Source organism: Apodemus sylvaticus, chromosome 22 (assembly GCF_947179515.1).
Source record: "Apodemus sylvaticus chromosome 22, mApoSyl1.1, whole genome shotgun sequence".
NCBI lineage: Eukaryota > Metazoa > Chordata > Mammalia > Rodentia > Muridae > Apodemus > Apodemus sylvaticus.
The window spans coordinates 45,552,725-45,569,477 of NC_067493.1; the positions used below are offsets into that span (position 1 = coordinate 45,552,725).

Below are 16,753 nucleotides of genomic sequence, written 5' to 3' on the forward strand. Positions count from 1 at the left end.
ACACCCTCAGTTTCAGGAGGCAGAGGCAGGAGGTTATCTTTGAGCTCTAGACTAGCCTGCTCTACAGAGTTTCAGCCCAGCCAAGACCGTATGATGATACCCTGTCACAAAAATGTTTTCTGTTTTCCCCCTGAATTCATTGAAGACACCAGGGTACCAGAGGGCCTGTCCCTAGCTCTGGTTTTCTCCTCAGGCTTGGTGCTACTTGGTGTCACCTTGTTATGGCCTTTCTGTCATGTTCTCACTGCCCATAATTATGCAGACTGATAGACATCTTAAGTTACCCCTTACAGCATCAGTCAATTGTTGCAGTGACAGTTGGGTCAGACAGATGGTGGGGGGAGTTCCTTTAGACCAATATCAACATTACTTCAAGTGGAGCAAGATTCGGCCACACTTGAGTCTGTTAGGCAGAGAGAATCTCCTGGGTCCCAGCCAGGTAACTGACTGGAGAGGAAGTCACTGCCAAGGTGTGGTTTCCACGTCCCTCTCACCAGTTCTCTCAGCGCGATTGCTTTGCCATCCTTTCTTATCTTCTGAGCTGGTAAAGAACAATTTCGTTTAAGGATAAAAATAAGTCCCTTCTAAAAATAAGTCTGGAGTTTAACTTTTCTCTTGCTCTGATCTCCATAATTGGCTTTTTCAGAGGAAGAGGCAGTGGTGGGTAATCTTTACTAAATACTGTCTTTGTAATCTCGAATCCTTCCCTCTTCTCCACAGATAGTTAAGCCTTTGGGAATTCCCAGTTGGGAGGAAGGTAGAGCTTCTGCGGCCTTGCTCTGCTGTAGAGAACCTTACCAGAAAGCATCCCCCACTTTTGCAGACACCACTGCTGGGCGCCTTGGCGCTGCCTTCTAGAGCCTTTTTATTTATTCATTTACGTATAATGATTTTTGAAGACAAGGTCTTATCCTATAGCTCAGTCCTTGAACTCACTATGTTAGCCCAGGCTAATATTCACCCCAGTCCTCCTGCCTCGGGCTTCATAGCACTGGGATTATAGGCTTAAACCACTGTAGGCCTAAGCCACCACACTTAGCCCAGATTCTTCTTAAGCTGAGCCCTTGGCCCTTTTTTTTTTTTTTTTTTTTTTAAGATTTATTTATTTATTATATGTAAGTACACTGTAGCTATCTTCAGACACACCAGAAGAGGGCATCAGATCTCATTTACGGATGGTTGTGAGCCACCATGTGGTTGCTGGGATTTGAACTCAGGCCCTTAGGAAGAACAGTCAGTGTCCTTAACCGCTGAGCCATCTCACCAGCCCCGGCCCTTCTTTTTGTTACACATTGTTCGCCAGGCCCGGCCGTCTGCTCTGAGGACTTGCTGAGTACTTGAAGCTTTGTGGCGTTCATTGTCTTCTCCACACATAGGCGAAAGTGATGATCTTTTGGAGGGTCAAATGGCCTTGTGAAGTCCCCTAGTCAGTGATATACACATTAATGTCAAGTAGTCATTGTGGGGAGGGAAGATGATAGTTAGGGGAGTATTAACTATTCTAATGTGTGCTGATAAACTTCACTTATCAAGATAACATCTCTCTGGCTGCATGCATCTGAAACTTCATCCTGCCTCATGTGTCTTCCATGTTTTTCTTTCTCAACAGACTAGCTCATGCCTTCTTCCCGCCTTCCTCCTCTGTTCATAGTGTCCCCTCACCCCTCCTCCCCCTGCCAACTCCATCCTCCCTCTCTGTTACCTTCTCTGTCCGTCCTATGGCAGAAAGAACTGGTGGCTCGGCCTGCATGCCGCTCTCTGCTCTCCTGCTGGCATGTCATGGTGGCACTGTTGTGTTCTTTTCCTCTTCCCTTTCACTAACAGACGCAGACCAAACTGGAGCATGCCCGCATTAAGGAGCTTGAACAGAGCCTGCTCTTTGAAAAGACCAAAGCTGACAAACTCCAGAGGGAGTTAGAAGACACTAGGGTAATGGCTTTCACTATTTCATGAAGCAGCTTCACGAGTGTGAGTGGTGGACACGGTGGGTGGCAGGCGACAGGTGGCAGGCCACAGACCCGCTGTCAGTCTGAGCCTTGACCCAGTGGTTCAGCCTGAGTGTCGTCTCAGTACCGCTCAGGTATCCATGAGCATAGAGTGATGAGGCGGTGTTTTGTGTAAAGCATTTTGTCAAAAACAAAAAAAAAAAAACAAAAAAAAACTTATCTGAAATCAAGATCGGAAGCCTTCTAACCATATAAAGTCCATGGCTCTCTGCAGCGACTTGAGGTTCTCTGCCTTAGTTCTTTGGAACAGTTCCTCTCCAGTTTCCACAAGCAGTCAGGAGTCCTCCAGGTCTCATCTTCCCAGTTACTGGGTTTTCTAAATATTTTATGCTTTTTCCTGCCTTTGCCCCTGGCCTGTTGGGAAAAAGAAATGGAAACATTAGCTCTTTTTTTTTTTTTTTTAATGAGAATTAAGAACTTTGACCCCTATTATCTTTTTCTTGTAAGATGAACTTACATCTCCTTTCTTTCTGACACCCAGATTAAAATCTCAGCAATTAGGAAGGTGAGATGTGTGGGGAAAAGAACGACTTCTTTTGGGGCCAGGGCCTCGGTCTTGTTTTAATTTTTTAAATATTAAAGCACCTATAGAGTTGCCATGCCACTCATCCTAAGTGCTTTGTAAATATTATTCATTGTTTTCATCCTTGGAAGTAGGTTGTTCTTGCCTATTCTGTAGACTTTAACAGAGCAAAGACTATTAGCACAAAGACGTTAAAATTTTTGTTTAAGGTTTCACAGCTAATAATAATAGTAGAGCCAGAATTGCCTCTTAGGTCATTTGACTCCAGAATCTGTGCTCATAATTACTATAGGATGGAATCTTTTGATTTGTGCTAAAAGAAATAGAGTCATATATATATTCATATATGTACTGTTAAATCATGTTTGACCGTGATTGGCCTTAACTTTAAAATTTCAAAAATTACTTTGTATCTATGTGATCAAATATTTTACCCTGACTTTTCTTTTGAATCAATAGTATTTGTAGAAATTTCTTTTGGTGTGAAATCATTGATATAAAAATAATCTTCCTTTTCCCAATCATAACATTTTGTTTTCTAATTAAGAAAAACAGGTGGGAGATAGCTCATTTGGTAAGGTGTTTGCCTTGCGAGCATGAGGACCTGTGTTAGTCCTCAGAACCCATGTAGGAAAGGCCAGGCATGGTGCGTCACCTTGCCCTCCCAGCCCTGGGGAAGCAGGGACAGCTTCCTGAAGCCTGCTATCCCGTCCTGTCTACTTGGTAAACTTCAAGCCAATGAATGAGAGGCCCTGTTTCAGAAACACAGGAAAGAGCCCAAGGAAAGTCACTTGAGGCTGTCATCTGACTTACATATGTACTTGTGGACACAGGACATATATACAGACACTCAGACCTGTGCGCAGACAAGCATATATTAAAATAAATAATAAGGAAATAAAGCCATGCATTGTGGCTCATGCCTGTAATCCTAGCGCTTGGGAGGCTGAGACAGGAGAATTGCCATAACTTCAAGGTTAACTTGGCCCACATAGGTTTAGGTCAGCCTCATTGCAGACCCTGTCTGAAAAAGACAAAAGCAAGAAGAGAAGAAAGAAAATGAACATGTATTTGATAAGAAAAGGAAAAAAGAAAAAAAAGATGGAGAAAAGAATAAAAAGAGTCCTTGGGAAATTCAAGGACTTATGAGACAGAGACCCTTGGTGTAACTGAAGGAAGGGAATACACAGTTTTTACTTCTAAAGTCTTCTCCCATGTCTTAGTCAGCAAACAGATTCAATGTTTTCTGGTTTGTGCTAGGCACTCATTTTCAAATGGACTTGGAGCCATTTCAGATGAGAGTTTACAGCCGTCTATAGCAAACAGTGTCTTCCATCGGCCCTCACGCCTGGCTTGCCACGTGGGAGAAGAGCCAGTGGTCTGTCTTCTCACATTGCCTACAGTCCTTTTCAGGAAGCGTTTTGGAATCCTTCCCTAGCCTGTAAAGCCATTTTATACCCAGCTCACCTGATAGAAACACGAGCAAGAATAAGCAGTTCCTGACTTTCATGGCCATAAACCGGCAGGAGGGTGACAAATCGGAGCAAATGCTGGGAAATAAAATTTAAAATAGAAGTGTCAGAACGCCACACAGAGAGCCACTGCCCTATTGCCTTTTGCTTGGTGTTCTCTGAATTTGACAGTTCCATCGTGACCAGGAACAGACCCTACCGGCTTTGATTGATTTATGCTATGATCTTGTGGCAAAGGGCTTCATTGATGTTTTATATATTAGTTGTCAGTAAGAAATTGATGGACCTCCCTTCTCTAGAGACCGGAATATAAATGAATTAACGTGTTTAATGTGAAACATCTGTATAACCACAAAGCCCCACAGCCGTAGTCAGCTCCCTAATAGTCGGTGATTGAGTGGCGCCTCCTCCCTCTTTTCTTTTGGACATTTAATTTACCGAGCAGCACAACATGCAGGAGGGGAGGGCGGGACATAAGGAGCAGAAGACACTTGTCCTGTGTTTTCTCCCTATACAGGCAACATGGGCAGGGGTCTGAAAGTAGGAAGAGGCTGGTTCTTGATCTGAGACCCTTGGTATTTTAAAACTGCTTGTTCTCCCTTCTGTTTCCCGGGTTGGTTAAGTGGTCTTCATGTCTAAGATACCACTTCCAACGTATTTTTTGTTCCAAACTGAGAGCCTAGGAAGTAGCAGTTGAGAAAATGTTTGTAAGAAGACAAGGCACAAGCTGACGGAGTATTTCCCCCCTAACTCTGGAGTATTTATTTTTTAAAACCCCAGTGCTCAGATAGAATCAAAGTATGTGGATGTAGCCTGCGTGCAGCTTAGAGACACCTTGCACTTGTGTATGGGCTCCTGCTGAGAACCACTGGGTTAGGGAAACAAGATGCAAACATCAGAGTGCAGACACAATAGCAGAAACCAGAAAGGGGTCTTTGTGTGAGAGGCTAATGTATAATTACAGGTAAGTGATCTTTTAGTGACATTTAAAAAGCTAGTAAATTCTTCCTTCTCCAACTGAGGTTTTTAGTCTACAGAAGATGCATTGCTCACTGACACATGGGAAAGTTTAGACCTTGTAGACCTGCTGGGTCTCAGAAGTAGAGTGCAAACCACATAGAATCTTAATTTCCTGATTGCTAACCACATGATAAATTACAGGTGAAATTAATTTGACTAGTATATAAAACCCAGTCTATTTAAAATATTATTTTATCATATAATGACTTTGAGAATCATTCAGATATTTTATGTCTGTTTTTTTCAGAGTTTTCAAATCCTGATGTGTCTCATGGCACAGCTTGCTTTAGATAACACACATTTCAGGGCTCAGCCCCCTGTGCTAGTAGCTGTGTGCACAGTGGGCTTTAATCACTCCTTGGGTGGAGCCCCATCTAAGGTGCTACTGAATGCAGTCTGGGTAAGGAAAGCAGAAAAAACTGACCAAATGAGCATTCTTGCATTCATGAGGCAGTAGATTATTGAATCCAATATTTGGAAGCTACTGTTTCTGTTAACGTCTTATCAGTTAATGAGTACTTCCAGTTTAAGCTTCCTTAGAGTCGAGACAGATATTGTTGGAGTGAGGTAAACTCAGTATCCATGTGAGACTTCAGAATGGTGGGAGTTTGTTGAAGATTATAGTAATTACATAGTAGAGCTTCAGCTGTTATCTCCATGTGTGGGCCGTTAACCCTTACATGTGATAGATTGACTCTGCTTGCCTCTGGGTGTTTCGTGGATAAGGAAAATCATCACTGCTCTCTGTTTCTTCTGACCACTGTTAATAGGTGGCTACAGTATCAGAAAAGTCCCGAATAATGGAGCTAGAAAAGGACCTAGCGTTGAGAGTGCAGGAAGTAGCTGAGCTCCGAAGAGGGCTGGAGGCCAGCAGGGCTCCTGGAGATGTGGATGTGTCTCTTTCTCTTTTGCAAGAAATAAGTGCTTTGCAAGAAAAGCTGGAAGCCACACATACTGACCACCAGAGCGAGATGATGTCTCTGAAGGACCACTTTGGAGCTCGGGAAGAGATGTTTCAGAAGGAGATCAAGGCTCTACACACTGCCACTGAAAAGCTTTCCAAAGAGAACGAGTCCTTGAGAAGCAAGCTTGACCATGCCAACAAGGAAAACTCAGATGTGATAGCTCTATGGAAGTCCAAACTGGAGACCGCCATAGCATCCCACCAGCAGGCAATGGAGGAGCTAAAGGTGTCCTTCAGCAAAGGGATTGGAACGGACTCGGCTGAATTTGCTGAGTTAAAGACACAAATAGAGAGACTGAGACTAGATTACCAGCACGAAATAGAAAGTTTACAGAGTAAACAGGACTCTGAAAGGTCTGCGCATGCTAAAGAGATGGAGGCCCTGAAGTCCAAGCTGATGAAAATCATTAAAGAGAAGGAAGACAGCCTGGAGGCCGTCAAAGCACGGCTGGACAGTGCAGAGGACCAGCACCTAGTGGAAATGGAGGACACGCTAAACAAACTGCAGGAGGCGGAGATAAAGGTAAAGGAGCTAGAGGTTCTGCAGGCCAAGTACAATGAACAAACCGAGGTCATTGGTAATTTTACATCACAGCTCAGTGCTGTCGAAGAAAAGCTCTTGGATCTTGATGCACTTCAGAAAGCCAATTCCGAAGGTAAATTGGAACTCGAGGCACTTAGACAGCAGCTTGAGGGAGCTGAAAAGCAGATTAAAAATTTAGAGATCGAAAGGAACGCTGAAAGTAGCAAGGTTTGTATTGACATCGCCCATCTTTTTTTTTCCTTCTTTTTCATTTGTTATTTTCATTGTATGTTACTTTAAGTTGAAGTCATTCATCTCAAAATGCCTGATGGAACGTGAATTGTGCGGTGCATCCGCTTGAGTATAGTAGAATGCTTTCTGGGGATCTCAAGTATGGCTTCTTCTGAGGAGAGCAGAGCAAATAATGACCAGCCACGTGAATTTTAGTTTCCTGTCATTTGGAAACGTTATCTGCTACTTAATTTCCTAGCCATGATGCAAGCTCCTATTTAAGCTCATACTCTCTGTTTAAAAATAGAGCTAACTTCCTAAAACAGTGATGTTAAGGGGGAATGAATGAGAGGGGTAGGGAGGATGGAGGGAGGGGGAGAAGAAGTGGGAGAGGGAGAGGAAGTTTGCCAGTCCAGTTCCAGGCCAGCCTGGACTACATAGAGACCCTGTCAAAACAAACAGAAACAATCAATCAAAACAAAAAAATCACACTATAAGTTTTTTTATTCCCTTTCTGCCCACAACACTTCCTTGCTTATGGGTTTTTTTTAAGATTTATTTATTATTATTATTATTATTATTATTATTATATGTAAGTACACTGTTGCTGTCTTCAGACACCCCAGAAGAGGGCATCAGATCTCGTTATGGATGGTTGTGAGCCACCATGTGGTTGCTGGGATTTGAACTCAGGACCTTTGGAAGAGCAGTCAGTGCTCTTAACCACTGAGCCATCTCTCCAGCCCCCCCCCCCCCCTTTTTTTTGAGTCAGGGTTTCTCTGTGTAGCCCTGGCTGTCCTGGAACTCACTCTGTAGACCAGGCTGGCCTTGAACTCAGAAATCCACCTGCCTCTGCCTCCCAAGTGCTGGGATTGCAGACGTGCACCACCACACCCAGCTGGGGTTTACTTATATATAACAGTGAAACCAGCACGCTATGCTTAGTCGTGCTCACAACAGAGTAAGGCGCCATGTCCAAGGCTACTTATAGAGGAAGAGCTTAGGGAGTTGTGGTTCAGAGCTGTGAGTCCCATGATCATCCTGGCAGGAGCAGGGCAGCAGGTGGCAGATGTGGCGCTGGAGCATGAGAATTTACCTCTCGCTCCGTAAGCATGGGTTGAATGAGATACTTTGGAACCTCAAAGCCTGCTCCCTAAACCACCTCCCCCATCATATACCACCTCTAACAAGGCCACTTCCTAATCCTTTCCAAAGTTTCACTAAATGGAGATTTAGTATTCAAAAATAGATGATCCTGTGGGGGCCATCCCCATTCAAACCACCGTACCATCTAACCTTTGCTTTCCGGAGGTGGCAAGAAAATCGAGGCTGGTTCTCTCTGTGTCCCCCAAGCTGCCCTCAAGTTCATGACCCTTTTGCCTTTCCCTTCCAAGTGCTGCGATTACAGTGTGGCCACCATATCCCTGTCCCTTGTCGGGGTTGTTGTTGTTGTTTGTTTGATACAGGGTCTCACTTTGTAGCCCGGGTTGGCCTAGAGTTGACTTCATAGACTACACTTTAGTTCTCAGTGGTCCTCGTATTTTGTTCTTCCAAGTTACTGGGATTACAACAGACATACACCTCCATTCCTCTGGCTGTGTCTTTGTGTGTTACGTTTGGGGAGTTGGGGAGACTAGACAAGCGTGTTGTTTGTCAAGGATTAGGAAACTAGTGTGCCCACCGGCTACATTTCCTATTATCCAGCTCGGTTAAATGTAGCTTCCGTTCCTCAAGATATTCTTCCCCAGTCTTGCCACTAGTAGAGGCCTTGGAATTGGTGATGAATGACTTTTGTGGAAGAAGCCGTTCTGTTGACAAAGAAGAAAGGGTTATGATGGCTAAATGGGGAGATGAAGACAGATAAACAGCAAAAGTCTGCTAAGTAACTGTGCTTGAAAATAAACTAGCTGTAGGAGAAGTTTCTCTAATCTTAGGTGGTTCTGAAGTAGCAATAAAAAAAAAGCAAGTTAGCTAGAATAGACTATGGGGCTGACCACTGGGCCTCCCCTGGACATAAGGATTTAATGAAAGCTGAGTTCTGGTGGCTGTCTACTGGATCCTCAAATGGCTCGTTTGTTGAAATATTTTAAGCATACAAATATACAGAATAATGTAAACTACCATTATAATGTGCCAAGTCCTGTCTATACTAACACTACTACTGAGCTGATTTTATTTTTGAGTTTTATGCTATGCTGCTAGCTATTTTAAATTCAGAAATGAACTTGATCAGGCAGCTCATTTTGGGAAGTCAATGCTAGCACTTCCTTCTTTAGACCATGATGGTATTCAAACTTAGATATGGAAGAATAGTGTATCTTGACCTTTTAAAAATAGCCATGAGAGCAGGGTGGTGGTGGCACACACCTTTAGTGCCAGCAGGGGAGGCAGGGGCAGACAGCTCTCTAAGTTCGAGGCCAGCCTGGTCTACACAGCAAATTCTGGGACAGCCAGGGCTACACAGAGAAACCCTGTCTTGACAAAACAAGCCATCAGAAGCTAGAGAAGTCTGACACTGTCTCGGTGAGCCTCTGCACATACATGATGTGCAAAACCTTACACAGGCGAGCACACACGCACACATAAAATACATGCATGATGTTCATAAACTCACACAGACAGCACACATGCACACATAAAATCAATGTGACCTATTCTAGCTAGGTATGCTGGCACACCGAGTTCAAGGCCATGCTGCTCTACATAGAGACAGGCAGGGGTACCCAGAAACTGTCTCAAAGAAGAGGAGGCAATCACAACTACAACTGATTGTTTGAAAAGTCTCTAGCTTCTTAGAATTAAAACAAAACAAATCAAGAGACAGTAAAACAAACAACAACAACAACAACCTTCTTTCCAGTATTGTTTTGTTGTGTTTCTCATTTTTTCATTTTATTTTTCCTTATCATTCTTTTTTGTTTCTTTTTTTGTTCCATTTGCTTATGTACCATATAATTTGGTGTGTTAGGCTAATAGCATTACCAAAGAGCTCCAGGGAAAAGAGCTAACACTCACTAGTCTGCAGGACAATTTGAATGAAGTCAATCAAGTGAAGGAGACTTTGGAGAAAGAACTTCAGACTTTGGTAAGTACCTGTTGGATGGGTCGGAGTCGCAGCCTTTCCAGCCTCTTCTTGTTTAAAGGAACATTCTCCATTAAAAAAACAACACTGCAGTTATTTCTCTACTTCAAAAATATGGATTTAAATTGAGTATATTAGCAGCTGATAGCTTCAGGGGAACTGGATCAAATCAAATTAGCAGTAAAGGTAGGTATTATTTTTCTTTTATTAAAAAAAAGAATTTCCTTTTTCTCCCGTGAAGCAGTGCTTGGCAGTTATTGCAGCTTAGTTTTACAAAACACAAAGACATTCTCATGCCAGTCACGGGCACATCGAGCACTGTCAGGTCTCCTGTATATGAGGTATTTCCTATCCCTGCCTTCAGCATCTCCACTGTGACTGTGGGCAGCAACTGCCCAGGTCTTTCCTGTCCTCTGTCAGCAAGGTGTTCTATAGACTTGAGCTGTCACTGTGTTGTATTCTGCCTTAGGAAATTGTATTTCCATTTGTAGGTTTCCTCTTAATCCTAAATTGTGTAATGGTACCAGGCTTTCATACCAGCCCTCAGGAGACAGAAGCTGACAGACTCTGAGCTCTAAGCAGGCCAGACTTGTCTACATAGCAAGCTTCAGATCAGCAGAGGCTACACAGCGATACCTTGTCTCAAAACAAAAACAAAAACAAAAACAAAACAACAACAAAAAAACAGAACCAAACCAACTACTAAAATAAAATATTTTCCCATTCTTCCTCCCTCTCTCTTTGCCTTCTGCACCATAGTTTGACTTTCTGGAGGGTGATAAGTGTGGGGAGTTGCCACGGTTCCTGTGGAAGCTTGTGGAGAACCTAGGTAGCTTCTCAGGAGTGGTGCTCCCAGCTGTGCCATGTCTCCCTGTTACTCTGTTGTTTTTGTGATTACATTGGTGAAGCATTATTTCTTATGTGAGTGTCTGTGCTACAGTTTTCTATTTTTCTTTTTTGAAACGATGTTACTTACTCCATTTCTAATCTGAAACTCATTCGACTGTGTAGTCCAGGTTGTCCTTAAACTCCCAGAAATCCTACTACCTCAGCCTACTGAATACTGGGACTATAGGCATGAGCTCAAATTCCTACTTTAAAAAAGATTTTATTTTTAATTATATGTATGCATGTGTATTTATGGATGGTATGTGCATATTGAGTGCAATACCTGTGGAAGTCAGAAGAGAGCGTCCTAGAGTTGGAGTTACAGGTGGGCTTGCTGCAGTGGGTGCTGTGATCTAAACTTGGGTTCTCTGCAAAAAGCAGTAAGCACTAGCACTCGTGACCACTGAATCATCTCTCCAGACCCAAATTTCTCCTGTTAAAAATAGCTATATTGTTTAACATAAATTCAGTGTAAATTTATTTATTTATTTATTTATTTATTTATTTATTTATCTATTTATTTGGTTTCTAGAGACAGGGTTTCTCTGCATAGCCCTGGTTGTCCTGTAACTCACTCTGTAGATCAGGCTGGCCTCGAACTCAGAAATCCCCCTGCCTCTGCCTCCCAAGTGCTGGGTTTAAAGGCATGTGCCACCACTGTCCAGCTAAATGTAAATTTAAATTACTACATTTAGTCCATTTTAAGTGCTTAGTAGCCACATTGCAAAAAGTTCTGTTGGACAGTTGTATTTAATATATAAGGCACATTTTAAGAAAAAAAAATGTCTCAGAATCATTATATATGTATATATATATTTTTTCTTTTCTTTTTGAGATAAGGTCTCTTTGTAGCTCTGGCTGTCCTGGAACTTACTCTGTAGACCAGGCTGGCCTTGAACTCATAGAGATCCACCTGCCTCTACTCTCTGAGTACCAACTCTAAAGGCATGTGCCATCACATCTGGCTATTTTTATGATTTGGAGTCCTGTGAGTAAATGTTTCAGGGCCTGGTGAAATGGTGAAAGGAGCTCATTAGATAAAGATGTTGGCCTGGAGACCTGAGTTCGAGCCCTAGACCCACGTGGTGGGAGGAGAGAACGGGCACCAGCAGGTTGTCTTCTCACCTGCACCTGCTCCCCTGGCACGCGTGCCCACACATGTATACAAGTACACACATAAAGATGTAATTTTATAAACAAAGGAAATAGTATGGGAGAGATGGCTCAGTGGTTAAAAGCAGTTGTTGCTCTCTTATTAGAAGACCAGAGTTCAATTCCCACATCCGTGTGAGACTGCTCAGAACAATAAGTACCTCCTGTACCTGAGGTATGACACTTGTCCTTGACCTCCAGTACCTGAGGGTATGACACTTGACCTTGGCCTCCAGTACCTGAGGGTATGACACTTTGGCCTCCAGGGGCACCTGCACACACCTACACACACTCCTACAAAGAATTTAAAATGATAATGTTTTTTGAGACTTGGTTTCTCTGTGTGATTCTGACTGGCCTAGAACTTTCTCTGAAGTCAAGGTGGCCACAAATTCAGAGATTCCCCTGCCTGTCTCCCCAATGCAGGTGTTAAAGGTATGTGCTATCATGCCTGGTGTAACAATAATTCCATAATAAATGTTTTGAGTACCATATTTTACTGCCCTCTCTTCTAAAATTCCAAGCATTAGCTTTTTTGTTTGTTTCGTTTTGAATAGTATTAGAGTATCCTCCCGTGCTGTTGGAAGAGCAGGGGCCACCTGAAGCCTAGCTTTGTGAACGGCACAGACGGGCACCTGCAGGCACTCCTGGCACGGCTCATGTGCTCATCTTTTAATAGTCTCAGTTGGAAATATTCATTAAAAACAATCTCCTGGGGATGCTGGAGAGATGGCTCAGTAGCTAAGAGCACTGGCTGCACTTTCAGAGGATCCGGGTTCTGTTCACGGCACCTATATGGTGCCTCACAACCATAGGTTACTCCAGTTCCAGGAGATCTCACATCCATTTCTGTGTATCTTATGTCATGTGCACGAGGCATATTACATATGCATGCATACATTGAATAGGCACACATACAGTGTATAGACAGACACGCAGGCAAAATACCCATACACATAAAATCAAACAAATAAATCTTTAAAAGATCTCTTGTTGCTGGGCGGTGGTGGCGCACGCCTGTAATCCCAGCACTCTGGGAGGTAGAGGCAGGCAGATTTCTGATTTGGAGGCCAGCCTGGTCTACAGAGTGAGTTCCAGGACCGCCAGGGCTATACAGAGAAACACTGTCTCAAAAAAACCAAAATCCAAAAAAAAAAAACCAAACCAAACCAAAACAAAACAAAACAAAAGATCTCTTGTTAATACCACTTCAAAATCTATCTCAGGAAACCCAGAAGAGTTCCTTTATCTTTGTTACCATGTTTAGAACAGACTTTAAACAGTAGGTGACAGGTGAAATGATTCTGCTTAAAACATTGCAGACACAGATAGTAGGCTTGAGTTTAGTTCCAGTTTTTCTGGTTACTATAAGGGGGAAAAACAGAACACTACTTATTGTTCAGGCAGATTTTTTTTTTCTTCTTGTACTGGGATTCAACCTAGGACTTTGCCCTTGCTAGACAAGAGCTCTACCACTGAGCCACATCCCCAACCCTCTGGCAGATTTCAGAGAAAAAGGCAGCTCTTAGAGGGTTGGTTATGACAAATCATGTTTCCACAACACATATATAAATGTGAAGCAACATATATATGCCTGGATGTATACTTGGGTACAGATATACATTCGTACATCATATGCAAACCCGCTCATGTGTATGCACGTGTACAATGCACAGTATGTCTACATGTTTTAAGTGCATTAGTCTTAATGAAACAAGGAACAAAATATTGTAGTATTGTAACTGATAGACACTTTTAGTCCTTATGACCTGAAACCCTGGAATGATGACTATCTGGTTCTTTTTCTTTAGAAGGAAAAGTTTGCCAGGACGTCAGAGGAGGCAGTCTCTTTTCAGACAAGTATGCAAGGTATGTCTCACTGAAGTACGAGCAGAAAGTTTTAGGATGTGTCATAACGGGGCTAGGGGCTAGCTTTGGGTGTGCATAATATAGTCTAATGTCATAATTTTGGAAGTTGTAGAATGCACAGAGAAACCGCATTCTTGAAGCTTGACTTCCTGAACCTTCAGGAAAGCTTCAAACTCCAAAAATAGTTATTTCTTCTTTGACCTAAGGCTTGACCCATATTAAGATCTGCATATTCCTGTGAAAGAATCATCTTATCTATAAACAAGCATTGGTCTGGACTGGGGGAGAAGAGAGATGCCTTGGACAGGCAGCCAAGTCCTAGGTAGCCTTGTTAAATGTGATATATATATATATATATATATATATACATACACAGTAAGCTTTTAATTTTATCCTATTAGATACTGTAAATAAACTGCACCAAAAAGAGGAACAGTTTAACATGTTGTCTTCTGAACTGGAGAAGTTGAAAGAAAATTTAACAGGTAAGGCTATGTCAACTGGTGACTAGTCATTACACACAGTAGGGTGCCTAAGATGAGGTAGTTCATTTATTGTTACAGTAGCAGATCTGCCACTCAAATACTGCCTTACTGTGTGCAGTATAATGCTTCTTTGAGATATGTAACCTTGAGCATGTCTTCTTGTCTCTGTTTTACAAAAGACCAGCATCCACCACCACTCCTCCATACTGATCTCCGTACGCAGCGCTTCACACAGGCCAACACACAGCTGACCTCTTGCTCTTGGCCTGAGAGTCAGGTCAATGACTTATCTTACTCCCGTCTCACTCATTAGAAGCTCTAGTCCTTGCCCACCAAACTCCGTGTTTTTAGACGTTTGTCTCAGACTCCTCTTGCCCTCACCCATGGCTCTGAGCCATCCGCCACCTTGCTTCTATAGGACATGTCAGGCCTGCCTGGGGGCTTTGACTTGCTTCTTGCTTCTGAGTCTTCCTTCAAGTCTTTTCTGAAATGTCACCAATTCAGAGTTACGTAAATGTGTTACTCCTTCCTTCTTTCAACACCCTTTCTCTACCTCCAGATTTCTTCTTAGCACCACCTCTTACTATTATATTGTTTCTTTCTTTGTTCTGTTTATAATTCTGTCTCTGCTAGAATGTGATTTCCATGTAGGCAGAGATGGCTGTTTGCAAACATCTCTAGGGTAAGGATGCATTCAATCTTTTTTTTTTTTTTTTTTGCTATTAACACAACAGTGCTGTTTTCTGTATATTCAGACATGGAGGCAAAATTTAAAGAGAAGGATGAACGAGAAGACCAGCTGGTAAAGGCAAAGGAAAAACTAGAAAATGACATTGCAGAAATCATGAAGATGTCAGGAGATAACTCTTCTCAGCTGACAAAGATGAATGATGAGTTACGTCTGAAGGAAAGGTATGTGTGACTGCTGGAGAGCACGCCTGTTGTGGAGTGATCGCAGCAGTAAGGTCCTGATAGGGATTGACAGCTCAGGGATGCTGGATGGGCATGGGCATAAGCCCAGCACTTGGGAGGGGAGAAAGGTAGAGTTCTGTGAGTTTGAGACCAGTCTGGTCTATAAAGTGAGTTCTAGACCAGCCTAGGCCACATAGTGAAACCCTGTCTTCAAAACAAAACAACCCAGGAAAACAAAAGGCTCAAGGTTGTCTTGTTTTAAGGCTTCCTTTTCTCATTGTGTTTCCATTTTCTGATTTTTCTTCTTTTGAGGTGTGTGTGTGTGTGTGTGTGTGTGTGTCCATCCATCCATCCATCCATCTGTCCGTCCGTTCGTGTTACTGGGGATTGGAGTTACACTCCCCCTTCCTGTCCCTTCCCTGAGTCAGCTGCTCAGTCATCACGTGTTGGTTTTACTCTTCCTGTGGGCTGTAGCTATCCCTCAGGCTTGGTCAGCGAGTGCTCTCACCAAGCCCCTCACCAGTCCTTCTGTGGCCTTCGGAAGTGAGCTCCACCTGCTTAACTTGTTGAGAATGACAGAGTTAAGGAGAATAGGAGGATTCTAGAACTTTCCGTGACTTAGGAAGGCAAGGCACTAGTTTAATAATGGCCATAACGTCTTTTACAGAAGCTTAGAGATGTTTGTAACTTCCTTCGCACAATGACAGGAAACACCCACCGAGGACATGCTGTGTCCTTATTGTTTAAATACAGTATATTTTCTAGCTTCCTATTTTAAAGAAAAAGGAACTGAGGCTCACTTGAGGTATCCCAGCTGAGCAACCTGTTTTCAGTGTTCTTCTCTTACTTAGATTTTCCTAGTGTACTAAAACTTCTTTTATCTTAAGGTTTGCCAATAATAATAATGTCTATTCTTAGGTTCTCTTTTGTTAGTTTGTTTTCTGAGACAGTGTCTCATGTAGTCCTGGTTGTCCTGGAACTCCCTTTATCAACCAGGCTGTCCTTGAACTCAAGATCTTGCATCTGTTTCCTAAGTGCTGGGATTCAGTGTGTGCGCCACCACACACCAAGCTTATTCTGAAGCTCTTTCTTGTTGCTTCATATAATGTAGCAGTCATTATAAATCAAATACTTAATTAATGAGGCAAAGATTTAGAGAACATTTTAGAACCGTTAGAATTTTACTTTGTAAAGTATTAATGCTTATAAAATTATTCTGCTCTCCAGCCTTTTACCCACACAGCACAGTTCACAGTCCCGGGGGCAGGGCCTCCAGCTGCCACCTCCACAGGTAGCAGATACCCAGCACCCTCTCCTGGGCACCGCTCTGCTTGTTGAGTCCCTCGAGGCCCTGGTTCTAGGCTAATGTCTCGTGTTCTCACTCTGTCCACGGGGAGCTACAGGCTTCCCTTTGTCCGTGTTATGGACGTGCAGGCACAGGACAGCTTCCAAAGCCATTCCTCAAGCACTGTCCACTCCCATTTTAAAGACAGGGTCTCTTGGTGGTTTGGAGCTCCTTAAGTCGGCTAGGCTAGCTGGCCGGAGGGCTCCAGGGATTGGCCTATCTCTGCCTCCCTAGTGCTGGGATTATAAGCATGTGCCACCACACTTGGTTTTTTTTTATAT

The 16,753-nt window shown here is 43.0% G+C and overlaps 1 protein-coding gene across 8 annotated transcripts in view; it reads left to right on the forward strand.

The window, feature by feature from the left end:
- Clip1 (CAP-Gly domain containing linker protein 1) overlaps nucleotides 1-16,753 on the forward strand; it is a 113,129-nt gene that overhangs the window by 54,878 nt on the left and 41,498 nt on the right. For 5 of the 8 annotated variants that reach the window (XM_052167498.1, XM_052167497.1, XM_052167501.1 and 2 more), the window contains 6 exons: nucleotides 1,825-1,929; nucleotides 5,792-6,736; nucleotides 9,708-9,824; nucleotides 13,673-13,730; nucleotides 14,132-14,215; nucleotides 14,971-15,127. In XM_052167498.1, coding sequence (XP_052023458.1) covers nucleotides 1,825-1,929; nucleotides 5,792-6,736; nucleotides 9,708-9,824; nucleotides 13,673-13,730; nucleotides 14,132-14,215; nucleotides 14,971-15,127 — 1,466 coding nt within the window. The remainder of the gene's footprint in view (nucleotides 1-1,824; nucleotides 1,930-5,791; nucleotides 6,737-9,707; nucleotides 9,825-13,672; nucleotides 13,731-14,131; nucleotides 14,216-14,970; nucleotides 15,128-16,753) is intronic. The other 3 variants (XM_052167504.1, XM_052167502.1, XM_052167503.1) reach the window with 2 other exon arrangements.